General features: G+C 49.3%; 1 protein-coding gene across 2 annotated transcripts in view; it reads right to left on the bottom strand.

Annotated features, from left to right (window-relative positions):
- Positions 1 to 852: 852 nt before the first annotated feature.
- The window catches only part of GPC3 (glypican 3), a 175,961-nt gene continuing 150,214 nt past the window's right edge, over positions 853 to 26,599 (bottom strand). For both annotated transcript variants that reach the window (XM_080366166.1, XM_080366165.1), the window contains one exon: positions 853 to 2,146. In XM_080366166.1, coding sequence (XP_080222292.1) covers positions 1,971 to 2,146 — 176 coding nt within the window. In that variant the 3' untranslated portion in view covers positions 853 to 1,970. The remainder of the gene's footprint in view (positions 2,147 to 26,599) is intronic.

Here is a 26,599-nt window from a genome sequence, read left to right as displayed (position 1 = left end):
CGCGGAGAGCAGGGATGATGGGGAGAGCTGGGCCAGCGTGAGAGCAAAGCAGCACGAGGGTGAAGAAACATCTCTGCCAGCAAGCAGCGATTCTGAGAGACAGAGAGGATTGCAATTTTTTTTTCTGAACACGTGAAATACAAATACGCGTCACACCAGCATCGATGTAAAAAATCAGCACCAGCACTGCCCAAACATCCCCAGCGCTGACCCCAATGCGGATGGGACATGAGGGGTCCACAACCCAGAGGATAGTTCTCCGACCATTAACCAGTAGGTCATGCTGGGGCTCAGCCCAGATTCGCTCCTCTCCATCAGGAACAATGAATTGGGAGTGAACGTCCCCAGGCAGAGGAGCAGGGTGAGCAGCCAGCTCTCCCTCCAACACAGCTCCTGAATCACTCCATGCAGTCCCCAGTGCTTCAAATCAGGGTCAGGCAGAGCAGCCCCTCCACTGAGGCTGGGCAAAGTTTCCGCTCTGCAAACCACCTGGTTGCATGGTTCGGATTTATCTACTTTCTCGCAAACACAAAATTGCTTTTAAAAAGGCCTGACACACAAATATCTCAAGCATCCATGTGCGTGTGAGTGTATGCACGCATACATCCACACACTGCAGCTTAAAGATACTGTGGATGTAATCACTTGAGTAAAGGCAGCATCTTAAACAGAAATATGTAACCATTTTGGCCAGGAATGAAACCAAAGCAAACACTCCCCAGCCCCAGCCCATCCGTTTAATCAGACTGAGCCAAGCGCCAAGCCTTTCCACAGTGCCCCTGAGCCGGGCACTGCTGGCAACAGGAACAAGGCAGAGCATCGCCTCGCACACATGGGAGGCTACTTCCAGAGCACTGTTTATAGAGCAACCATTTTATTTTAGAGATAGCTTAAGTAAAGTAACATGCAAAGAAACACGTAAGAGTCTCATCTGCCTCAGGTTCCTGCCAATCCTCTTCTTTTCCCCCCTCGTAGCACAGTGCGTTGGATGCCTGTTACATGTCCCTGTAAAGCACAGCGTGTGCATCCACGCTGCCTGTCCTTTGGCTGGAGCTGTGTTTGCAGATTTCCAGTGGGAAACGAGGTGCTTCACTTCTGAAGATTAAAACCAGGGCATTGCATTACGGGAATACTGTATGGCTCCAGTGCTCACCCCAATGTAGATGGGATATGAGGTGTCTGAAACCCAGAGGATAGCCCTCCAACCATCAACCAGCAGGTCGCAGCAGGGCTTAGCCCAGATCCACCACGAGGACGCTGGTGAGGACCGGCCACCTGCACTGAAGGGCTTTGCAGAACCTGGGTGGGAGGCAAGCAGCAAAATCACCTGCAACTTGCCATGATGCAAATGTGCTCTGCGCCCATGGGAACACATCTTCACAACAATCCCAGTGCATGACAACTCCTCTTCTGCAGCACCTTTCCTCCTGCTGTATGTCTGACCTTCTCTCTCCCCTGTCTTCACACACGCTCCGTATTGTGTGCCTGGCCAGATTCCTAGGGGTAAGCCTCAAATTTGGAGTTAGTACAAAACCCGCCTGAACTACAGACAAAATCTGTATTAAGTCAACTAAGATCAGAGGTCTGATCTTGCTGAGAGTATTTCATAAATCATAGGTTTTCTGTACCCCATGCACATTTGAACAACTCAAGTTGAAATACAGTCTTCAACTTAACAGCAAGGGAGACCTCAGACTTCAAAAACTGCAAGGAACACAATTTAAAACAAACCTTGTCATATTAAACGATTATTATCTTTAAAAAGCACTGTTATGTATTTACTAGTTTACCATGAACAAACGCTTTTCTAGGGAGTTTTTTCTGTGAAGATACCATATTCTTTTATAAAACTGACTCAAGTCTTATTTGCCCTGTCTTTGGAAATGTGCATATATTTCAGAAGAGGTTCTCAATGTCTTCCTCATTTAAAAAAGTCATGGAGAGACACGGAGCGATGCCATCAGCACCGCTCACGGCCGGTGGCCCAGCAGCAGCAGCAGGACCAGGGCAATGGCAGCGGCAGGGCTGGGGTGGGGGGCTGCGCTCCCGAGGTCACTGCTGGGGACCGCAGTGTCGTCTTTGCTTTGCTGATTCAGAAGCTGCTTGTTTGCGGAGGTGTCGTCCATATCCAGGTCGTATGCCAGCTCTGAAAGCAGAAGGAGAAGCGGTTAGCAACAGGCATCACGATGCGCAGCACATCCTGCGCCCACCAGCACCAGGGTCCCCAGGGCAGCCCGTGCCAGCAGCTGGGGACAGCTGGGGACAGCTGGGTCCAAGTGTGGTCAAAGGCATCGTGACAGGGGTGGATGGGCCAGAAGAGCTTAGCAAACATGCCGCCAGTCCTGCCCCCAGCCCAGGTCCCAGAGTACCTCCCAGTACCCTGCACAAAACCTTATGCTTGGAAAGACCGAAAGCTCACAACTGTAAGAAAGCAAAAGAGATAAGGGGGCCTGGATTACTGCACAGCCACCACCAAAGAGAATCAGCTGAGCTTCAAAGCGGGTGTTCAGCAGTGTCTGCTCCCCAGACATGGCAAAGATGCGTGCAGGAGTGAGGAAATCCAGGCGAGCACAAACAGTTCCCCAAACCCAGAGCCAGCACAGGGCCTTGCTCCCAAATACCTCCTGGTTGGAGGCCCCGAGTTCCGCATTTCTGCAGTTTTATGTGTGCAAAATATGCTTTTTACAGCACTTAAATCCACCCATTCCCTGTCCACCTCATCAGAGTGCTCAAGAGTGAGGAATATGAATAGATCGCACATGGTGTTGCAAAACAGGGACTTTGAGGTGAAGCACATGAGAGCTCCAACCCAAGATGTCCATTATAACAGTTTTGATAGTCTTGGCAGAGGAGCATGACATTAAAGGGGGAAAAGCTTGTGGCAACCCATCAGTGGCTGCAAAGGACCTGCTGAGCAGGAAGTCACACTCACCGTTGTCTCCCTGGGACAGGGAAGAATAAAAAAGCCCAAACAGACAATGTGGAAAGGGAAGAAACCAGCAATTCTCAGGGCCAAGAACAAAAAGCAAAAGGTGTTTTAAGATGCCATTAGCCAGATCTCGCTGGTGCATTTGGACCTGCTAAGCATCTGGACCGAGTGGGTGCACCCACGCTTGACTCAAGGCAATGGGTCCCTCGCTCCCCTTCTCATGCTGCTGCTGTCTCCTTCTGGGGTGCAGGTTTCTTGCCCAGATGGGGATCAGTTAAGCCTGTTCGCCTCATCCCCAGAGCCTGGCCTTTGGAAGTGGAGGAAGCTGGTGGTTTCCATCAGAAGAGACCCTGGCTCAAGCCTTTCACAAGCCCTGGTGGATCACCAGCATACTGATGGGTTTGGATCAACCCACCCCACCCCTGAGAAAGAATCCAAGAGGCTGAATAAACACTCTAGCTAAAAAACGCCACATCAATCCAATGAGCACCACTGCCAAGGCAAACAGGCTGTATTTCTTAATCAAAAATACCCAAACATTGCAAAACAAAAGCATAACGATGTTAGTGTGACACGTGAGTCAGCCCAGGCCATCAAAGAGGGCCAGAAACAGCTGAAAAGGAGCAGATACCCATGCACACAAAGGGCCAGGTGCAACCAAGTCCCACCTGATAAGCTCTGGCTTCTCTAGGAGGTTCCCACAAATATTGCCCTTCCTCTTCTCCACAACTTCCCTTTTTTTCTTCTTAAAGAGCACAGATATGCTGCTGTCCTCCAGAGCTGCACAGCCGCGGGCAGAGCAGGGAAAGGTGCCACCCTGAAAGGGATGCACCAGGAGGCCACCTCTGCCCATCCTATGCTGCGTTCCAAGCACAGAAAGAAGTCATCCCTCAGGCACAAGGGATGCTCAGGCTTTGGGGCAGTTTGGGAGCAGCCTGGCCCCCTACCATCTTATTTGCCCAAGATAATTTCTGCAAAGTGAGTGAAGGGATTTTGTGCTAATAAAATCCCAGCAGATTATTTTGCAGTTGGTTGTTTTACACAAGACGCCTCAGCCAGTACAATGAGTGCTCAAAGCAATGACGGCCTGCCCTGGTGTGTTTTGGAAGGTGTTTCCACTCACTCCAAAGACTCCTAAAACCTAAAAGATGCCCCATGGCATGCAGTACCATAAGGCACTTCCAGGCCAGCGATCTGCAGCCGATCAGCAGAGCTTTTGGGGCAGAATAGTCTCTTATTGGACATCCTATCAAAACTACAAAAATCCACAGGAACCGAGTAACTACTCTTGCCTTCCATTTAGAATAGAAATTTGAATCAAAAGAGTGTTTCAGCAAGGTCCTTAACAGCACAAAGGGGTTTTGCATTCCCATTTAAAGTCTCATTCTGCAATGTAATTTACGAGATGCGAGTTCCTCTACGCTTTGCAATGCAGCAACTGAATCATGTTGGAGACGTTCAGCCAAAGTGTACCAAAGTGATTGTTTCAAACATATTCTTTTACATGGAAAATTTTCAAATTCTGGGATTTCACCTGAACTTGAGTAAGGGTAGTTGTTTAAATCATGGCATTTCATCCAAATGGGAATGGCAACTCTCTCTCATTCATCCTCTTTGACCAAATTAAAGAGAAGGGAACAGAAACCCTCTTGTCATCAAGAGATTTGGGAGCTGTCTTCCTAGCCCTGTTTAACTGCTTTAGAAGTTTAGCGCTTGGGTGTGCCGTTTGTTTTCACTGTTCTTTCCATTGTTTCCTTCTCTGAGCTTATTTGTGCCCAACTGTATTTTTAGGCTTGAAGGATTTAGCCAGACATGTTTTATTTTGTACTAATAATGGATCCGTAACTCTTGCAGATCCCTTTCACTTAACTTCTAATGACCTTTGGTACATCAGAGGAAAGTAAAATAAAAAGTATTAGTTTCTAACAGACCTGAGGTAGCTGATAAACCAGGTCCAGGCAATAACAATGTTAATATTTTTTTTAAAAAAGTGTTTCAAATCCAGGAATCCAAATTAGCAAATGTCCCTGACTTCTTGAGAGTGCTCTGTTATGGTTCCAGCCTTCATCAGGATCCCTGGTTAGCCCAGGTCACTGCCACATCCCTGCACCTCCTGCTCCCACTGCCACCGGGAGAGGAGGATCCCCACCGCTAGGGATGGAGCTGCAGGCTAACAGACGCTCACCTCGACATACGCCATTTGGGTCACTTCCACCCCAAACTCTGCCTTTACACCGCGGAACAACCAGAGAGGAGCTGCCCCTGTGCCTCCCCACTCCCCAGCTGTCTTCTGCATTAAATGTCTCCACTGGCCCAGCTCTGATCACCCACTTCATTTGCAAGTCTCTACTACAAAGTGACCCTGTGGCCTGAAGGCTTTTTTTTTTTTTTTATTTTTTATGAGGGATCTCACACACACACACACACACACACACACACACACACACAGAGGGATGGACGACAACAACATGGACAAACTAGAAAAATCTGTTTCTGTTTATAATCAGTCGGAGCCCAGAGGGTATTACCAAGAATCTGCAGTAATTACATATTCAATCTTCACTCATTTTGGCCCCTCTTGTCCTCTGGGCTGCGGATTAGATAATCCCCTTAAAATAATAGTCAATCATTAGCCCTGGGTGGTGTTTTTTTTTTCCCCCTCATGCGAGCCAAGCGTGCCGTGCCGTTTCCCGGCGTCCTCACACAGCTGGTGAAAGGTCTCCAGCCGAACACAAGCCGGTCCCTCCGGAAGCATCTTTTGTAACAAAAGCCCCTCTAACACAAAGCTGCTGCGCTGTGCTCCCGGGACAGCAAAAGCATCAATGGTCTCGCAGCGCCGATGACAAAACCTGCCGCCAGCTCTACAACACACACTTTCTGCATCCGCGAAATAAAGCGGCGGCATTTTTCCGTGGATTAGGACTAGAATTAGGCATACTGACTCTGCATAAGCTTATTGGGCAGGAATCATTAAAAAGCTCCTCTCGCTGCGCCGCGCTAGCTTTGGAGACTGCTACAAAAGGCGGCTGAAGCGGGAGGAGGTGGCTTTGGAGCTGGTGGGTTTGGAGCTGGTGTAAGTCCCACGGCAGCTGGCACAGAGGAAGCCGGGAGGATGAGTACTGGCACGCAGGCAGCGTTACAGCAGGCATTCCCATGCCAAATCCACCGCTGCCCACTGAGACACCCCTTTTCACCCCTCAAAGGACAACGTGGTCTTAAGTAAAGAACTGCTAGCAAACGCCACTCTGGCAAATGACCTCCAAGCGGACAGTGCCCGGCTCCCGCTGGCTGGCTCGGCTGCTGCCCAGAGCCCGGAGCCAGGGAATGTCATCCCACAGGCAGGCATCTGGGCTGCCTGCCTGCCAAGCCAGCCCCGGCAGATGGCTCCAGCGATGGACCTAATATAGTAACAGCGTCGTAATGGATGGCCATGCATGAAAACCGCTTGGCCGTGTCACTCGATAGCTCTGCTGGTGCCCCGTGCAGCGGCGACGGGTGCGGAGGGGATCCCCCTCCCCCCAGGAGAAACCATCATGCCTAACCCAGCGTGTTCACCAAAGGAGACTGCCGAGTGGGCCAAAGCGCTGGCGGGGATGTGGTGATGGCCCTTGTTTGCAGATGATGGAAACTCTGTGGTGTGAAGGGAGTAGGGAATGGATTGTGACCATGTGTTTCCAATAAGCACAAAACGCATCGAGTAGAAATGTCAGAGACAAGTAGGGCAGCTTGGCAAGCTCCTGCAGCTCTCGTGGTAGGTTGTCGCAGCTGCCTGCGTCTGTCCTTCAGGACTTGTCTAGGAAAGCACAGGCTACCATCACCAACAAGAATTACAATCTCCAGGGTGCACTGCTTTATTCGATTTTTTAAGTAGCAAGCCTCATCAGTGTGGGGAAAAAGTTGCCAACAGATGCAGTAGACACTGGCTGTCTCCAAAGCAAGACTGGATTGCTTAAAGGGAGAGATGTTTGAGTCAAGCCCAAGTTGTTGACTCATCGCAAGGCAAAGCATAAGAGCCTGTGATTCCACGGACCAGACCACCTGACCCTGGCTCCCAGCTCTCTCCATCTCTACAGCACCAACCACTTCACCCTCACAGGTGTTTGCACCTGAAATCTAGAAGAACAGTCCGATTTCATCCCAGACTCTTCCTGTTGGCACACCAAAAGCTTTGCTCACCTCAGCCTCCAGTCACCTGGCTTTCTCATGCGAACAGCTCATACCACAAACACAGCTCTGCCTCCACAAAGGCAACACCTGAACCAGTCCACGGAATTACACAGCACACGTGGCCACAACCGCGCCGATACAGCCGGGATCCCCAACCCTCTGCTTCTCCAAAACACCTCCAACTCTTTCAAACACCCAGCCAAGCATGGTTTCATCTGACCAGGGAGGTTTTGCCCTCTGGCTTATTACCACTAAAATCCTGGAGCACCAACAAGTTTGCCAGTTGTCTCCTTGCACAACGAGCTGCAACAGCCCAGCCGTAGGTGCGGCCGCGCCAGCGTGTAATTAAAACGCTGCGCCGGGGCTGGCGCGGTGCTTGTGTTGGCACAGCTGCGAGATCACCGAGAAGGATGCGCAGCATGTGCATGGTCTTGTGCCTCTGCTTTTCCACCTCCTCCACAGCAATTTAGGAGGTGCGGCTCTTGGCAATACAGATTTGGGAAAAAAAAGAAGGAAAAATCCAGCTCAACATCATCCTGCTGCCGTCGGCAACGTGGCCGAGGGAGCCTGGCACGGCTCAGCAGCGAGCGGTAAAACCAAACTTCCTAGGCAGAAACCCAAGGGAATCGGGTTTGGGATTGCTGATTTGCAAACCAAAACTTTTTACCCTCCTTGCCTCTTTGACAGATCCCAGCTGGCGGCGTGCCACGGATGGCCCACAGCCTGCAGCGTGTGTTTGTGAGCAACCCAAAGACTGCAGGCACCACTACAAAACCAGCACTGATTGGGGGGAAGTTCCCCCAGGATTGAAGAAATCTGGAGGGCAGCAACCAGGTTGATTTGGGGGCATCAAGTCATCCATCCAGTATGGAGAGGAGAGGAAGCTCCAGCTCAGCCCCACAGCAGGGGTGCAACCAGATGCCGCTCAGGGTACACAAGGCCATGAGCTCTGTGAGGCAGCCAGGACCCACACCTGGGCTCCCCGACCTCCAGCACTATTACGAAAGTCTCATCCATGGATGTCCTCAAGCTTTCCATGGGGCAAAGGGACAAAACACCCCCAAAACCCCAACACATCACACGCTACAGGCAGAGGGGCTGCACCATGACCCCAACTGAAGCAACTACATCCCCACCCCACCCTGGCCAGAGGCTGGTGCTGAGGAAGGGCTATCATTATGACCTGGGCCTATGTTTACTTTCCAAATGTTCTGATTAAATTCCTCTTTGCTCCTTGGTGTGCTCTAGATTTACCCTGAAGAGAATCTGGCATCTGCAATCGCATTAATCATTTTCCCTTTGGCAGCAAGTGAAAGAGTTTCTGAACTGTACTTGCAGCGAGGAGCCACAAAAACATGTTTAGCAAAACATGCTCATGTAATCTATTAAAAATTAACAAATCTCATTAGCATTATTAATTGGAAGTGCCGGAGTCCTTGTAGTTTGAAGATAAAGCATCATGCCCCAGTCTGACATCCAGCTGTATCATCCAGAAAAAGAGCTGCTACCTAAAGGAACTTTGGAGAGAAGAACTGAAAAATACAGAGCTAAATATGGACAGCCAAAAGCATCTACAAAGGCAGGAGTCAAGAAAGAAAGAGAGGAAAAGGTGGAAACAGAAGAGGATGGATGGAATTGAAGTGATTTATGAGGTAGCAATATAGGACTGGCTCAAGCAACGTTCTTGCAGATCCCCCATGTACCTCAGCCCACCCAGACACAGAGTCACCCTCTCCCTCTTTGGAGACCTTCAAGATATAAACCTACATAGCGATACATACAACCCTTCTGATCCCTCTGCTGTCACCTGAGACATCTCAGGACAGTCTTGATTTTGGGAGGTAAGGGAACATTGACAGCAGAGCAAAATGAAACACTTTGTATTTCCTCCAGTGACGGAAAACAACATCATCACATCAAATTGGAATTTTCTTCCTCATCTTTGCTCCCCTAAAAAGCTCCCTGGATATGGCCAGGACAGGCAGCTCTTGCTTGCTACCTGCTGGCCTTCAACTCTCCAAGGTCAGGACATTTAGTGACATTCATGGACTAGCAAGACCCACCAAGATGCAGTCCTCAGGGGAACAGCAGTTGTCCTTGCCTTCCAGATGCCAGCTGCTAAAAGCAGCCCTCAAGGCAGAAGGATATTTCTCAATGCTCGGTTAGAAAATTCCTGGTGGTGTTACAGCACCCAGGAACATCCGACATCTTCTTTGTGACTCACTGTATGTGGAAACCAGACCTGAATAGGGCCCAGGCCATGGATTCCAGGGTTCGTGGCACTCATGCTCCCGGTAGGCAACCAGGAACATGCCTCTTCCATCCAAAGGGGCCAGGTCTTTGTGCAATGTCTACGCTCAGTCAAGAATCCCTGGACATCCATCATTGCCTTACACTGGTAAGGAACAGAAAAATCAAAGGTAGCTGGTGTTTTGCTCCTTGAGCACACACGTAAGGAAAGCGCCTGAGCAGCGCTCCCAGCCCGAGGATCAAACTGACGGAGACTCCACCAGGCTACAACTCACGATGCCAAGGAAAATACCTGGAGCGAGACTTCAGGTCATAACTCAAGAATTTGGGTCGGGCATGGACATACCTCCTCAGGCCACAGGTAGAGCTGGCAGGTAGACTCAGACATGGCGGTGCACAGGCATCTGCTCACCCTGCTTCCACTCCTGGAGAAACTCCCTGAAGTTTTGTGCTCTTACGCTGCCCAGGATCGCTGGCGCGGATAGAGAGCCAGCTCCCCCTGCCCATGCCGGGGGGACGTTTGCACAGAGCACAGGCTGAGGTGAGAGAGCTGCCAAGGGAAGGGAGCTGAAGCTACAGCACCACCCAGCTTTTTTAATTGCGTTAAGCTGCTAAAATAAATAAATAAACAAACCCCTCGCCCTGCATTAAAACAACATTAAAGTGACTTCAGCCTATAAAAATGGGGTAATGCAGGAGGCCCTGGGAAACATCACCATACCAGACTTTCCCACTTTATATAGAAAAAGAAGGGTTGGGTTCATAGGCTGGAACCTTTTAACAGCTTCAGGTCACGTTCCCTGAGCTGGAAGGAGCCCCAGCAACAGCCACTGTAGGCTGAAAGCAGGACCTGGCTTTGCACCGCCTTCTGCGTGGCTGCAGAGACAGACTCAAACCCAGCTGCTCGCCAGGTGTAACATCTGACACACAAACAGGGCTGATTCCTGCTCCCTGCCTCCCTCCTGGACCATGAGCAAACCCTGGTCCCAAAGCACCAGTGGAACGATGGTGCTGGAAGCCAGAGGTGGGTGGCAGCAGCAGCTCCGATGGGAAACCCAGCATCACACCAGCTGAGCACCAGGACACCACAGCTGCGGTGCCTGGGCTGCGCTGGGTCCATGCCATCACACCTGCTCTCTCCTGGGGGCCAAGGGGCTCCCTGCCACGCTTGGGGATCCACGGATGGGATCTCACCAAACCACTGCTCAGGGCCGTGGGTGAGCTCAAAGAGACCACCTCGGCTGTCCCCACCCCAGGAGGAAGGAGTAAGGGAGGGAGGGCATCGGCCCCCGGCTCCTGCCCAGCACCTCCCTGGGTCAGCTTGTAGGTGGGTACCAAGGAGGGTACCGGGGACGGGGGGACACGGCTCACGTGGGAGCATCCAAACTGCTCTAGGGACACATCCATTGGTACAGTGAGCAGTGAAACGAGGAGATGGCAGCGCAACAGGGCTCCAAGGTCCAAGTCCACGAATACCTCCTCCTCCTCCATCCTATCTCTAGCACTCACAGCTCACTCTCAGGAATGTCACAATCGCAGTGGAAAATCAAAATAAAAAGGCTACATAATCCAGTTTGTAAATCCCTTGAAAAATACAAAATCCTCTCTAAAACAGATTACGGAGATTAGAGACAAGAGTTTCCTGGAAATCAAGAATTCCATTTCAGCCTCCCTCCTCTCCCACCCTCCCAGAAAAGAGATGGGCTCGTGCCCTGCACCACCCCATCACACTCTTCCTCGGCCATCACCCTGGCCTGGGGGAGGGAGCAACGGCATCTCCCTCCGGCCCCTGAAAACAGCACAGCTGCTGCTACCTGATTTTGCCCTAAGCACTATTTTGGAGCGTTATCTGCCGCATGTACCTGAGCCCATGGGTGCCATGCATTGGTAGGACATCTGCCTGCACCAGGGAGAGGGGGAGATGCCTGCCAGCCTCCCGCGAGCTGTTTGGTCCATCTGTTTTCTGCACGGGCTCCAGGGGACCGTGCAATGTGCTGCCACAGTTCTGTGAGCTACAGGAGCTGCATGCGACCCTGCGGGTGCCCAGCAGAAGAATGTCCTCTTAAATCAGGGTGGTCTTCCAAAAATCAAGATGTTTCTCTTGGCTGTGCCAATGGTGACAACGTTAGCAATGGGAGAAAGGTCAGACACTCACGTGCCAATGATACCAAAATATTTAGCAGCCATGCCATTACTATTCTGATACATTAAAATCAGCATTTTGTTTAATATTTTGACTCAAGTATCCAAAGTCAATGGAGGCAGGAAAATCTTCTGTTAGGAATTTTTATTTTGTGAAAGTTTTTGTGCTTTTATTCTTATTTGGAACAAAAAAAGAAAAAGAAAGGGGGGGGGGGGGAGGGGATTGCAATATTAGCACTCCCAGAAGAGCACCCATTCAAGTTCCTGACCTGTTATTGCTCAAGGACTTCTGCAGCTGCAGCTGCCTGTTTGGAGCTACAGTTAGGTCACTTTGAATGATGCTCACAGAATAAGGATCAAAACACTTACAGCTTGATCAAAAGGACATTTTATGAACGTTGCAGCCCAAGCAAAGTGACGATGTGAATACTCACGTTCAGCCTAATATTAGCTCAGCTCAGTTCTAATAAAATTAACACCCATTTAAATAAGGCACTCAATTTTTATTTGTTTCATGTTCCCGTGCCTTATGGCTTTGAAACATATCCTCAAAACCTTTACATTACTCTGGGAACATCTAATTGTGTTGGGATCTGGAAATCAACAACTCTTCCAGAGGAACAAGGGGGGTTGCTGCTTTGTACCGTTGCTCCACCTGCTCTAAGCTGAATTTATCCATCAAAGGTTGGGGCTTTTCCTCCCACAAAAGAGGGTAACACAGTCAGACTCTTTCATCTCCCAGTAGGAATTACCACCTGTAAATAAACAACTAAAAACTGAACTACAAGCACCAGCAGCATCAATGCTTCTTTGAAAAGAGACAACAGAAAAAACAAAGCAGGGCAAAATCCAGTCTCTTTTCTGCATTTCACTTGCACATTAGAGGCAAAATGAACTTACCAGTCGAGGACAGGGGACGTCTTATTGGAGCAATACAGCCGGTTAACTGTTCTTTAGAGATATTCATCTCAAAACCAGAACAGAAAGAGCATTTTCCCCCCTTTTATTTATTTGTCTTTTTTTGTGCCAACTCACCTTAGCTGAAAAGCACATTGAGATTGTAATTATGGGAAGGCCTCATCTAGTAGATTTGTAAACTCAGCTATCGGCTTGAATTACTGGAATTAGCAAGGCTAATTTAATGTCACTGTTCAAAATAGCTCAGATTTGGAATTTCTTAATGGCCTTAGGAGAAGGAGTCTTTATGCATACTGCAATCTAGGCTTCATTCTTAGACTAAATTCCTTCTCATAGATTTTGTGAATGCCCTGTTTTGTAGCCAACACAAACTCTGTCCAGTAAAATAATGTAAGGACTCAGAATGAAAAGAGATTAGCTGTTCCCTGCTCCTGTTATTTTAAAGCAGAAATAACTTTGGCTTCTACTGATTCATAGACAAAGCTTGAAATGCAAAGCATGCTCAACTCCAGATTCAGCATGAAAAGGACCTTAAAATATTCCCGAGTGCAAGTAATGGACTTATTAGAGGGATGAAAAGAGGCACTTTTCACAGAACCCCAAGCTCTTTAGTCCTGTCATATCAATAATCTTGCTTAAGAATTTCATTCTATTTACATTTCTTTCCTTTCCAAATATCCTGCCTGACTCCTACGAAATACAGCGTTTACGCTTTTAAAGTGTTAATTTATTTCTGTTAATGCTCAGTGGCAAGTGGTGTAAAATGTCTGCAGATCACCCAGAGCGTGAGCGGGTGCGACAGTGTCAGGATGGTGTGTGACAGGGAACAAGTCTGTACGACGACATGCAGTTTTACGCCTGACAATTGAGAAACGGGGAGGTAATTTTAAAGACTTGGTTAAAAGCATCTTCTTTAAATAATGACAGTTGATTGTGCTGGAACTCAACGTACCTGCAATCTGTTCTCCTCTCCTTTTAACACCCACAAAAACAATGCTGACAGTGAGAAAAAAAGCTTTACAGGTATCAGGCTGGCTGTCCTTAAGCTACTAAAATATGCCTCTTTTTTTTTTTTTTTTTTTTTTTTACCCAGTTTGCTTAGTCTTTGCAGGATCGTTTAATCTAAAATCAGCACTAAGCAACCAGTGGCAATTTCTTCTCTTTGTTTGAAGCAATGGCTGAAAAACAAAGTATTTCAGGAACAAATTTCAAAAGCCTGTGTAGAAACACCAGGAAAGCAGAAGGAGATGTCCCCTTCTTAAGGAGTAAGGAGAGGTTTTTTTTCTCCACGTGGCTCCATGTCCCCAGGACAATTTGCACGGGTCAGGGAGCGTTTTAGCATGGAGGTGTTAGGCTATATCTGCTCATGGCCCTCCCCAAGACAGCACTGGCAGACCAAAAGACCCCAAAACACTGTGATACCATGAGCAGCCATCCTGGGATGACCATGCATGGCGTGTGGCAACAGCCAGTGATGATTTTCACACACCTAGCTGTGTGGGTTTGCTCTGGAAAGGTGAAGCACAGCAATCGCATGCTGCCTTTCACCCAAGGGTCTCAAAGCACGCTGCATGCATTAATTACACCCTCTGCTTTGCAGAGATCAATTAAACACTGAAGCCTCATGATCCCTGAGACCCAAGCGCCAACCTGCATTCACTAATGGCTAAAACTGAGCCAAGGTTGCAACGAGGCTTCACAAGAACTGATGGGCAAGCTGGGAAAAGCACCTCTGAGTGCCCAGAGTCACTTCACAGCAGCAGCCTCCTCCTCCTGGGATGCTTTTAATTCCTCCAGACACGTCCCAGCAAGTCCTCCTGTGAAGGCAGCCACTCAAGGTTTTGCTCTGAAAACACTCCTTATGGCAAGGCACGGAAAGCAGACACAGCAGGGTGCAGGGAAGGCGAGGAGCAGTCCCGTCCCGCAGCCATCCTCCAGTGCATCCACTCAGCCCCTATTTCTAAGGACACCTCAAGAGGTCTCTGGCATTAGTGGTCATTTTTCCTAGTGATGAACTTGACAGCTCTGATGAGACATCCTGCATCCATGCGCTGAGAAGCAAAAAACCCTCAGCAAATCATCTTTGTTGCTTCCTCGTGCGGTGCTGGCCGCCGGGCTGCTGTGTCCCCCCTCCCTGGGTCGGGCAGGCTGCAGAAGATGACCCAGCTGCCTTTTTCTGCCCATCTTCCCACCACCTCCAGCCATGAGAGGCATCCCCAGCAGCTTTGCCAGCAGAGCCATGGGAAGGCACCCCAACGTCCATGAGTACTTCAAGATGCTCCAGAAACCGCCCTCGCTGCAGCGTTTGCAGGTCCCGCGTCCTTCGCTGGGTCAAACTCACACACATCGCACAGGACTTGTGCAGCCCTGGTCCTGGTCACTCTGGAGGCCACTCCTGCGATGCTCCAGCCAAGCAGCAAAACCCTCTCTGCCTCTCGCTTCCCCCATTTTGCTCAGTTTGGGCTTGCTGGATGCCTCCCCATCTTTCCGCCTGTCCGGATGATTTCATGTCCCCTCGGAAGCTGGTCAAGCCATTCCAGGGCACAGGTGCCAAGCAGCGATGGATTGAGACAAGCAGCCTGCCAACCCATGAACATCTGCTGCCACTGTTTCTTTAGCAACAAATGCCTGAATGAAATAGGTGACAAGTGCATTAAAAAAAATATGATACCTGTGCAGTGGAGAGCTGAAAGGCAAAAGGAGATTGTCAGCCCCTGCCGCTAACAAAAAGTGGTGGCTGTGCTGCAGCTGCAGCCTGGGAAACCCATTAAGACCACATGGGGTGTCAAATTGTATGTAACAGGAGTGCAGGGCTTGTAGGCACTGCGTGACGGCAGCCCCACAATGGAGCTGGGCGGAAAGTGGGTCCAAAGAGACCAGAGATGACAGGAGTTTCTCAGCACATACCTGCCTTTGCCTCCCAAAAATGGGGAGGAGCAGGTAAACGGGCCCTGCGCAGCCCGCTGAGGAAACGCAGAGACGCTGGGGGTCTGCACAGCCCCAGAAAGCCTGAGCTGCAGGTCAAGGCAGGGCCAGAAGTATTTCCCCCTGTGCATCCCGTCCTGCTGTGGGATGCAGAGGGGGAGATGCCCAGGGAGGCATCCCTTGGAGCAGGGCTTGCTATGGGGGCTGCATCTGTTTGCTTTGCTTTAGGGTTAGTGCAGTCCTGCAGCCATCCAGTCCCCCAGCGTAGGTTTCAATGGGTGGGAAGTGATTTAGGAACCTCCAGGCAATTCCACACCGTGGTCCCAGTTACCCTGTATCCTACATAACAGGAACTGGTTAAGTATTTTTACAGACAGGTTTCTGCTCCTTAATGTACCTAACTGGTCATAGTCTTACTGCTATTAGCAACTAAAATCACTCTCAAACCTCTTGCTTTCCAACCCAAGCAGAGCAGTTCTTTTTGTTCAATGTCCTTATTTTTGGATTTTATCCTTTTGTGGGTAGACAGAACCATTTTTCTTTTTTCCACATTTTCTAATGAGTTCTGGCGGTAGGAAGTTGTTTGTAAATCACACAAGTATTTGTTTTACTGGAAACATCTGCTTTAACACATTTGTCTTGAAAAAATGTTTTTTTCTTTTTAAACAAAGGTATTAAGCTGCAATGTAAATTGGGCACATCTGTTTATGAGTCACTGCAATAGCACTGCCTCCAATCCACCAGATCACACGGATCTCCAGGGGCCTGATCCAGCTGAAACTGGAAACTTACAGCTCGCTCTGCTCCCTTTTCCGGTACTACTCTTCCAAAAGTATTGCTGCCTGATTTAATAAATTAAGGCTACTAAATAAGAAAGACCTATTTAGCATCTGCTAATAGCATTAAGTGCCTGGCCCAGCAGACACTTAAGTTTCAGCAAGATACTAAAGCCAGTGCCCAAGTCCACCTATACCCAAGGACTGAGTTCAGTGGAATTCTTTGTGTGGGGGGGATGCTCACAGCTGGGGACTCCAGGCTTCACCAGACCTACCTCTGCCCACAGCACTGTGCCACCTCTGCTGCCTTCAGCTGCTCAGTGATCCCATTAAAAATATCTAGAGAAGTAAACTAGCGGGAAAGGGATCAGACGAACCTCCAAGATCAAAATCTGACCCACCAGCCTGTACTTGTTCACTGAAAAACCAAGGGATCAGCAGACCTGGGGCACCAGTCTGGGGCCCAGGAGAAACCATTCAGCTTTGTTTTCTGGAGTAGCTGAAGAGCATCCCCCAACGCTGCTGGGGTAAATAAAGCATCTGGGGGGTGGGAAGGGGAAATCAAAACCAGCAAGGAGATGCCTGGGGTGGGGTAGATTCAGGACCTTCAGCCCCACAAAATCCAAATTGCCCGGACACACACACGCCACCAGGACAAAGCCTTCTGACTGCCACCAAAGCCTGCAGAAGGGCAGGAACGTCCCACCAGAGCCCAGAAGGGCAATGCCGTGCATGCAGACCCTTTCCTCCCTGCACTGGGCCACAGCGGCCCCCCTGGCACAGCCCACCTGTCTGGGACAAATGCCTCCCGCAACAGCACCAGGCTCCCACCGTGACACCCCACCCCACCCCCACCCCCCACCCCCGCCCCTGATATCTGCCACTGCCCCGCTTTTGGAAAAATCAGTTCATTAGCGACAGCACCCCTGGCTGTGCATAGCTATGTGCTGGCTGCATGGTGCTGTGCACACCTTATAGAATCACACAGAATGGGGTGGGCTGCAGGGGGCCTTAAAGACCACCCAGCTCCAACCCCCGCCATGGGCAGGGCCACCTTCCACCAGCCCAGGTTGCCCCCAGCCCCGTCCAGTCTGGCCTTGAGCCCTGCCAGGGATGGGGCATCCACAGCTGCTCTGGGCAGCCCGTGCCAGTGCCTCACCACCCTCACAGGGAAGAATTTCTTCCCAATATCTAATCTAAATCTACCCTCTTCTGATTTATAGCCACCCCCCCTTGTCCTATCACTACCTGCCCTTGCAAAACGTCCCCCTCCATCCTCCCTGCAGGCTCCTTTAGGCACCGGGAGGCTGCGATAAGGTCCCCCCAGAGCATCCTCTCCTCCAGGCTGAACAACCCCAGCTCTCCCAGCCTGTCCTCGTACAGGAGGTGCTCCAGCCCCCAGTCATTTTTGTAGCCCTCCTCTGGACCTTGACTGTCTTTTAGGTCTTTTCAACGTCAGAAATAAAGCTACAAGTGCCAGGAAGGGACATGGAAGGCGACAGCACTGAGAACAGACACTGGAGCACTAAGGGGAGGTTTGCCCTTAGCGGCCAGGGGAGAGCAGAGCATTCTTCCACATTCTCTGCACTTGCCTTAGCAGATGATTTATGTGGACAAGGGAAGAGGAAGAGATGTTGCAGGCTGTGTTCTGCGCTGACTTTGGGGACCACACCACTTTTTTTTATTTACTTTTTACTGGAACGATCTACATAGAACCAGAAGAGAACGAGCAAGTGTACCAAAGCTGCGGAGCAAGCGGCGGACAGTTATCAGGGAGGCAGAGGATATTACTCAGACTCTCATAATAACCACCAGCTCCCACCTGCCAACTGCAGTCTGCCTAACACAAAAAAGTCTGAAAACAGGCTGCAGCAGATGTCTGCCTCCCCATGCAGGAAGCGTCTCCAGTATCCACGGGACACAAGCAACTCCAAAATAGCTTTGAGTCCAGCAATTTTACACAGGCTCCAGATACTGAATTAAAACAGGAAAGGGGGGGTTGCAAGGGGGAGAAAAAGGATGTGTATCACATTGCAGTTATAATTTACATTTTAGAAAGCCTGCTAGGACTCCTGCGCTGGACTGAGATGGCAACAGGTGCCCTGGCACTCTGTTCAGCTGCCGAGCCTGACACAGCCAGCCAGGTCCCACAGCAGCCAGCAGTACCTGCCACCACCGTACACACATCCCTGCACAGCACGGCACAGAACCACCGAGGGAGCAGCCAGCCAAGGGGCACAGCAGCTCCCTGGGCATGCAGCAGTGCACAGGGTCCTTCAGCATCCAGAAAAGTGTCAGCCCCAAGGCGCCACTTCAGGCACAGCTCCTGGCTGCTCAGAGATGGGATACGGCAGAGAGGGCCCTTGGAGGAAGAAAAGTGTGGGAAAGAAAAGGTGCTGTCGGGTTTGCATTCAAGTTCTGTGCTGGGTGCACATCCAGCCTCCCATGGGAGGGGAAGGCAAAGCATCATCCCAGGGACCCCAGGAAGCAAGAAGCAAACAAAAAGCAGGAACAGACACCAAGATGTTGTTGAGAGCCCCAAATACCACTGAAGACATTTTCTGAAACAGAAGCTGGTCAAAGTGCCAGATTTCCATTCCCACAGAAAAGGGGGAATGCGCTACTGCTTCAAAGCAGAACAAGGGCAAAACACATCCAAATTTTCTGTTGTATTAAAAAAAAAAGAAAGGCAAGTTGACATACTACTCCAACAAAGTCTAATCAATTCATTTGGATTTCATGTTTTTTCTGTGGTATAATTAAAAATGTAATCTCAAGCGGACTTTTAGACAAGAAGCCACTCTGGAGTGAAAGCTGACAGTATTACCTTGCGGTATGGGCAAACAGGCTGTCCCTGCATTTCCCTGCTGCAGGAGCAGAAAAAGATGTTTCAATTTATTTCCAAAACAAAAAAATCCCATCAAAAACTCTGGCATGTTTCACTACATTCCAGTTCCAGCAGAGGGGCATTTTGCAACACAAAGTCTTCCCACCAGAAGGTGTCCAACCTGCCTTAAAAGCAACATGGGGGGAGGTTAAATTTTGCAGTTAAGCCACTTTTGCCCCAAGTGAGATGCACCCCTAAAAGCTGGCAAGGCCAGCAAACTTCAGAAGCACTCAGCTGCCTGAAATTTGTTGATATGGCAGAAAGCCATCTGGGCTCTCCTTGGAGCCACAAAAGCCCCAGGGCCAGGAATGGATGGCAGAGGCAGAGCACAGCCCGCCGGCAGCCACCGCACAGGACAGAGGACATCCCTCCTCCAGTTAACAGCTCATCCATCCCCGCGTGCGAGGGGTCGGGGATCTGCTGGAGGTCCACCTGGGAATCGGGGGAGCCAGTGCTCAGACGGATACACCTGGTTCAGTTCATGTTACTCCTGGTGTCAGCTCCGGCAGATGTGCGCGCACAGGTCAGGGCTAATGCACAACAGTCGAAGATAGCTTCTGCCTGATGGATGATGAATCCCCCGTTTCTGGAGCGCACGGAGCGGTGTTGACTCGGTAACTGACTGCGTCCTGGTGATACACTGACCGATGAGTGATTTGCAGGCTGGACCCAAACACACACTATTTTGCAGTTTGCAAAGCAGGTGGTGGAGAGAAGAAAGAAAGAAACATGGATTTAAAACACTGATCCTGAGACATTTCTCTGGAGGAGCATCCTTCTCTCTCTTTCTGATATCTTTTTGGCAAGGACGAAAAAGACAGGCTGCTTTCTGGGCAGGTCTGCGTTTCCTTCTGCTGGAGACCATCCACCAGCGCACTTGAGCCCGTGTACAAGTCCAGCGTGGTCTCTCCTTCGAATTAATTTTGAGAGCCTCATCTCAGGTAACGCCTCATCCTCCATCTGGGCTACAACCCATGACTTTTCAGGGTTTGGAAAGATCCAGACATCTTCCAGATATTTAACTCACAGCTTCATCTAATCAGGTTTGATTAGTTCATAGATAGATACACTTATATTTATGGAAAGGTGTAAAAACTCATTTTCAAGAATGCAATGCTGTCATCTGCAGCAAGTAGGAACCTGCTGGATCCTGGGTAAGGAGATCACTGCCATGTAGACTCTCACTCAACCACATCTAAGTAAACACCAGCTCCCCAGAGCCTTCAGTTGCTGCCATAATGCAGTGCTGCAACTTGCACTTCTAGGTCATTGCCACAGTATCCTGTACAAAAACAAACACATTTGTTCAAAGCTGAAGAGGAAAATGAGAGATCAGTTTTTTTAAGGCAGTTTGGAAAATCTCAGCATTTCCCATCTTCTTCCCTTTAGGGCTTAAGAATGCTCTGAATGTTGTACCCAAAAGTTTTCCAGTAAGTGGTGGTTTCCATGAAACATCATTTGTTTTCTTGGACATCTCCCTCAGTGCAAGATGACGGACAGCAATGCAGCAGCCACAGCTGAGAGCCCAGGACCCTCTCCTAGACACTTTCAATGAGACAGGGCCACCTGTCCCAATGTTAATTGTGTCTCCAGTTAATCACATAGTTGTATTTCCCCAAGACACCTGAGCAGAAGCACGTCAAGCTCGTCCTAAGCCAAGCTGTGTTCAGTACGTCCTTCATGGCCCTTGGTTCCATGAATTTGTATCCTTGTGTCTTTGACTGCATATGACTTTTGGGTGTCCCCACTGTGTGACATTCCCAGTGGCCCATAGCCAAATTCCCAGCACCACGGCGAAGTGCACCAAAGGATCCCCGTCTTGCTGACCCCAGCCTTGTGTTCAGCTGGTGGCTGCGATTTCTGAGTAGCAGCACCCGGCAGTAGCTCAGCTATAGTGCTGTCCCCTGCCTGCTGCCCTTCAGCGGTGCCCAAGGTGGTCAAAGACACCTGAAGCATAAGATGTGACAAATTGCAGCATGATCCCAAGGACGGTGAGCTAATACGGGCGCTCAGCACCCACCTGTCTTTGCTCTCATCTGGGCTGAAGACAAGGCAGCAAGGGACACTGATACAGAGTCCACCGGGAAGGGATCTCAGCGGGACCAGCTTGCCTGGGACCGCAGAGGAGTGGAAATGCTTCCAGGGGAGAAGGCAGTCCTGCGTCATCCACATCCCCCATTTTCTGAGACCAGGAGCCACAGCAGCCATGGGGCAGGAGCAGGATGGCCCTGCCTCATGCCTGCAGGATGTCCCCACGATGCTTTGCAGCCGAGTGCTGGCACACTGACACAAATGCTGGGCACATGCCTCAGCCAGCATGGCTGGGCCACGCTCCAGGGCTGGATCCCTCTCCTGCAACACCCTAAAGCCTCATTTATTACATCCCCGTAATCACTTTGATCAGCTTACCTGCAGTAAGGCATTAGTAAAAGCCAAGGCACTCCTGAAAGGGGCACCCTCTCCTACGTGAAAAGTCAATCAACATGTTATATTGTTATCAGGCTCGCAGACAAACCTTTCTTTGTATGACAAACTGTGCAGATACGATGCCCTGACTATCAGCGTAAGGTTATCTTGTTGGTCCATTAGCAAGTAGCACCTGGTCTGCTTCTGTCTGAAGTATTTCTTTATTGTTGCCCCTTAAAAGGAAATCTAGTTAAACTATTTTGTCTCTCCACAATGAAAAATGGCACAAGAAGAAAAGCAAGTTTGTATCCGAGTCAGAAATTGTGTTTCCCAGCCTCAGAAGAATTCATGTGTTTTCAGCCACAGAAAAACAGATTCATCATCCTTTAAAGATAAATATGACTATCACTATTGCACCTGGGCAGATTTTTGCATGCTTGAAATTGTTTTGATGTGTAAAGTCATGTAAAATGCTGCACTTGGTAACAATTTAAAGATACATTAACTCCTAAATTACACTGTTGAAAAGTACCTCCTTAGACACTCTGGCATAACACAAACTGTTATGCAAACTTGCAACCTGACTACAGGGTAAACCTTTTGCCAACGGACTGGCATTATAAACATCAGGGACCGCTAAGCAATCATAGATTTTTCAAAGACTTTTGTGCATCGGTACATGTAACAGCAAAAGCATCATCTCATTTGAACTCCAATGCGTCTCCAACCCTTCAACCTCACCCAGTCACCCTATACTGAGACCAAGAACCAGCCTCATCTGCACTGATATGGGCTTCCAAAAGAAGGATTTAGGCCAACGTCTGCTCACATTGGCAATGTGATGCATGTGATTTACGGATATGAGGATATCAGGGATTTACCTGCCCTCCACTGATCTTGCTTTAAAAAAACACTGGTACCTCATTCTTTGCTTTGGGTCAGAATAGACCGAGGCAGTGGAAGTCAGCTTCTAAAAATACTGGATACAAATTGCTCAGGTGGGCTTGGATCTTTAACCTGTAAGCACAACACTGGAGGAGTTAATTATTTTTTTTTTAAATTAAGAAACATTGAACCAGAAAACTAGGAGTATGGGATTAATATGTTCAGTGGATTTACTTGCTGATTTCATAGCTGGTTTTTGCATGTATGTAGCTTTTCTCAAAGTGCAAACTGATTCCAGTAGATGAATTTCTAGTTCTTCAGTTGTAGACTTGCTGTTTCTTTGGACGAACTCACAGCACAGAACTTACAAGAACCCTTCAAAACGCCTACATTATGTACAATGAGAGGCCTAGAAGAGTCACAGAAGTACAAACAACCAGCTGAAGGATGCTATAAACAAGCCCATCTCTGAAAGCCACCAATAATTTTCCCAGTCTGTCAATAAAAAAATCATTTTTGCTGACGTCAAAAGTGAATTAATGAACCTGCCACTCAATTAGAGCTTCAGCCAAGTGCTATATGTGATTCCCTCTTCATCTTCTAGCTTGTATTTGGTCAGTGACAAAGAATTCTTGACTTCCAACCAAATCTTCATTAAAAGGAGAAATTTCAACAAACACAAACACTTGAAACAGAAAAGCAATAATCAAGCTATTGCACTGTTTTAGTTGGTACAATTCCAGCTGTTCCATCAGGATAATCTAGCTGACATTTGGCCTCATCATTTTTTTCACCCTGAGACAGGATAGATGTCTTGTAAAGCAGCATGTTTCTGCTATCCTTGCTTCAGTCAAGCATTCAACAGCACCCTCTTTGGAGAAAAAAAAAAAAAAAAAGAAAAGGGGGGGGGGGAAAGTTGCTGCTACAAAAATTACAGTTAAAATTCCTAAAGCTTCTAGCAGAATAGAAAAATCCAGTGGAAGGATTCTGCGTCAAGAAGGATACTGCGTCAAACTGACACAGCTCACCCTGTCACAAGAGCCAAGGACAGGGCACCTCTGTTGTCGGCTGAGCAGAGCCACGCACAATAAATATTGATATTGTACGCACGATATTTTTTAGTAGGACAAGCCAAGCCTGCAGGCTGTACAGCGGGAAGGCACAACAGCCACGTGGCCCCGTGCTGTCAGCAAAATCCACACAGACAGGGACATCTTCCACCTGTGGAAGGAGTAATTCAAAAGTCAATCAGGTATTGTCTTTCTCTGCAGACAGATCCAGACATCCCAAGACTCAGCACTAAATGGAGCAGAGCAGTATCAGCAGGTACCGTCAGCTCAGAGAGGGCTCCCTGAAGGCATTTGAAGAGAAGCAATCACCATGATAAAGGATGGGAAAACATGATCTTGTAAATATTTTAACTACTGCTGGTCTGTCTCCCAGCCCACGCACAGGCTGAGCCCTGGCAGACTCTGATCACTCCTCCCAGGTTGGGACCAGCCCCTTTCCAGCATGAATGCTCCCTTCTAAGGAACCCTTCCCACAGGAGTGGGCTGCAGAATCCAGGAGGACTGCACCCAACGCGACCCTGCCTGGCACCCCAGGCTGCCACGCACCTCAGCAGGGAAACCCGCTGGTACCCACGTGCTCCCCAAAATGAGCATCCTTCTTGCACCTCATGAAAGTGCAATTCAAATGTCATCATAGCAGCAGCATCTCCTGTTCCCTGCCACAGCAGGGGGTGGAAGTAGCTCAGATTGATGGCACCTCCAGAAATAAACCTGGGAGAAAACGGGGTGACGCATGGAAGGTCCCCAAAGGCTGAGCCACAGGAATGACATCTCAGCACTGAGACCTCTAAAACACGGAATGGTTTACTGGGACGTTTGAAGATGTTTAAAAGCAGAATAGGATGAAAGTTGCAACTCGCAGGAGTTCAGAGGAGTTTCCAAAAACACGGTGCAAGGCAGACAACATGGGGGTCCCGCTCCATGGCCACGAAGGGCGAACACAGAAACCCCTCCTCTCTGGGAAGGTGGCTGCCAGAGACAACACCCGCTCTGCGACATGCCTATATTCCCATTTGGAAGCAACAATGCCTTTGTAACATGTACAAAGGGGTTACCAACAAACAGCTTTTCCACCTGGGAAAGGACCACGCTCGGCCAGCCCAGAGGCGATGTTCAAGCCTGCAATTTGATGAGAACACTCAAAAAAACCCTGCTGAGAGGATAAATCTGTGGCAAAGCAAGCCAGAAGCCATTAAAGAGTTACAGATCTGGGTAAATCAAGGGACACACTGTGCTGATCTTGACTTTCATCCAGCGCCTGGGTATGGTGCGGATTGCTGGAAACTCGCACAGGAGTCCAGCCCACCCGGCTGGTCTGGCAGCACGCGGCAGCAGCCGGAGCAGCAAACAGGCAGGGTGCAGGAAAACTCAGGGCTTCCCTGGGCACTGCAAACTCCCTCTCCCCCTTAGAAATAACCGAGGGAGAGCAGAAAGGCATAACTAACTGCAGGCTACGCAGCAGGAACAGCCAGGCAGGGGAGCTGTTATACACACACAACCTTGCAGAGCCATCTTTATATATCTTTATTGCACACATCTATCCTTACATATCTCATGGGATGAGGCCAACTTCCCTTCCCAGGACAAACTATTTCTACTTAATTCTGCCAAATCCATCTGTTCCCAAGACAACTTTTGTTACCGGCTAGCACAGATATTTTGGAAGGGTAAATCTTCCCCTTCTCCTCCCCCTGCCCTGCGGTTGCTGGATCACTCAGAACATTCCTTAGGTGACACTCCAGCCACTAAAAGTGATTTTTTTCCTCCCAGCAAAGCCTGTGAGATACCTATGGAACAGCATCCCTGCACAGGTGAGCTGGACCACACCGCCTTTGCAACCTCCTGCAAAAAGCCTGCACCTTCTCCCCCGCCGTGCCTGCTAAAGCTGCTTGCCCAGCACAGGAGCCTCTCCAGCACCCATGTTTTATTTTCAGGCTTCCTGGCAATGAGCTAGTCGGTTATAAGTGGCATCTTGAGTGAGAATGCCGGAGGTGATCTAATTAGTGGGTGGCTGACTGGAGCAGCAGCAAAGCGCCAGCCACCCTAGGCTCTGTTTGCTTTGGGTGCCCGATGCAAGACAACTGATCCCAGAGGGGTGTGAGCACATGTTTGTGCTGTAAAGTCTGGAAGACATTTGCACTGACTCGTAATTTGGGGGGAAAATACTGTAATTTATTCACAGGCATGATTTGCCATTGGTGTGGCATAAATATATGTGTGTGTATGTGCACAGCTCTATTTTTAGAGCTGCACGGCCAGGGTGCTGGCTCCACGGTTACTCCATTGACAAACAGGATGCGTTCTTCTCTGAGCTGGGAGGTTTTCAGTCCTCCCCCTTATTGTAAACATTATCTGCCTTCAAAATCCTTAATGTGTTGCAGATGTGACAAACAATAAAAGACCTATCATAAAAAAAAGCCTGCCATCTCCACGTTTCCCACTGGGGCAACATAATAATGAATTTATTAGCATATAGGGCTCACCAACATATGTTTATAGTCACTCACAAACTTTTGACTTGACAGTTTACAAGTATGTTTAAATCATTAAAGTTTAAGTTGACTGTCCAGTTATTACAGGCTCATTATAAATAGGAAACAAAGGTTACATTTTATACAACAGGCGATAAATCAAAACTAGCCTGTATTTGAGACTGACTGACTTCCCCCCGCCTCTTTTTTCATCTCCACATTTTCAAGACCTTCTGAGGGCACATCTCGGTGAGGCCAGCACCGAGCAGCCGTTTGCAGTTAGCTGGCAGGACCAGCAGCACCCACACCAGCGAGCAGGAGAAACTCCCACTGCATCCAAGAGATGCAAAGACCTCAGAGGTGGCAAACTCTGCCAACATTTTCGCTCAACCGATGGCCAAACTTAGGGCCAGCCTGAGGCTCCCACCTCTCCTCCCCACCAAGGCATCGCCAAGTCCATCTGCAAGGCTTGGGAAACCCTTTGTAAGGGAGGAGATCTCAGCTGCCATCCTGGGGCCATGGGAATCTCCCCCCAAGCAGAACAAAGCCTCTAAGAAAAGGGAAGCAAAGGACCCAAACTGCGTTCCCCGACTGCAAACCTCCAAGGGCTGGCAGAGGCACTCAGACACGCTGGAAGGGGGTTTTGGGGTTTGACCACTATGATGAGACCCCCCCCCCCAGCCAGCCATCCATGTCCCTGCCTTAACACCGCAGAGCATCCAGCACAGGATAAAACCAGGGAGTCAATAACTCAGCCCCCGCCACTCCCAGTC

Source organism: Falco punctatus (assembly GCF_963210335.1).
Source record: "Falco punctatus genome assembly, chromosome: 15".
NCBI classification, from domain to species: domain Eukaryota; kingdom Metazoa; phylum Chordata; class Aves; order Falconiformes; family Falconidae; genus Falco; species Falco punctatus.
The sequence above is the reverse complement of the archived record's forward strand: the minus strand, read 5'-3'. Positions and strand labels throughout refer to the sequence as shown.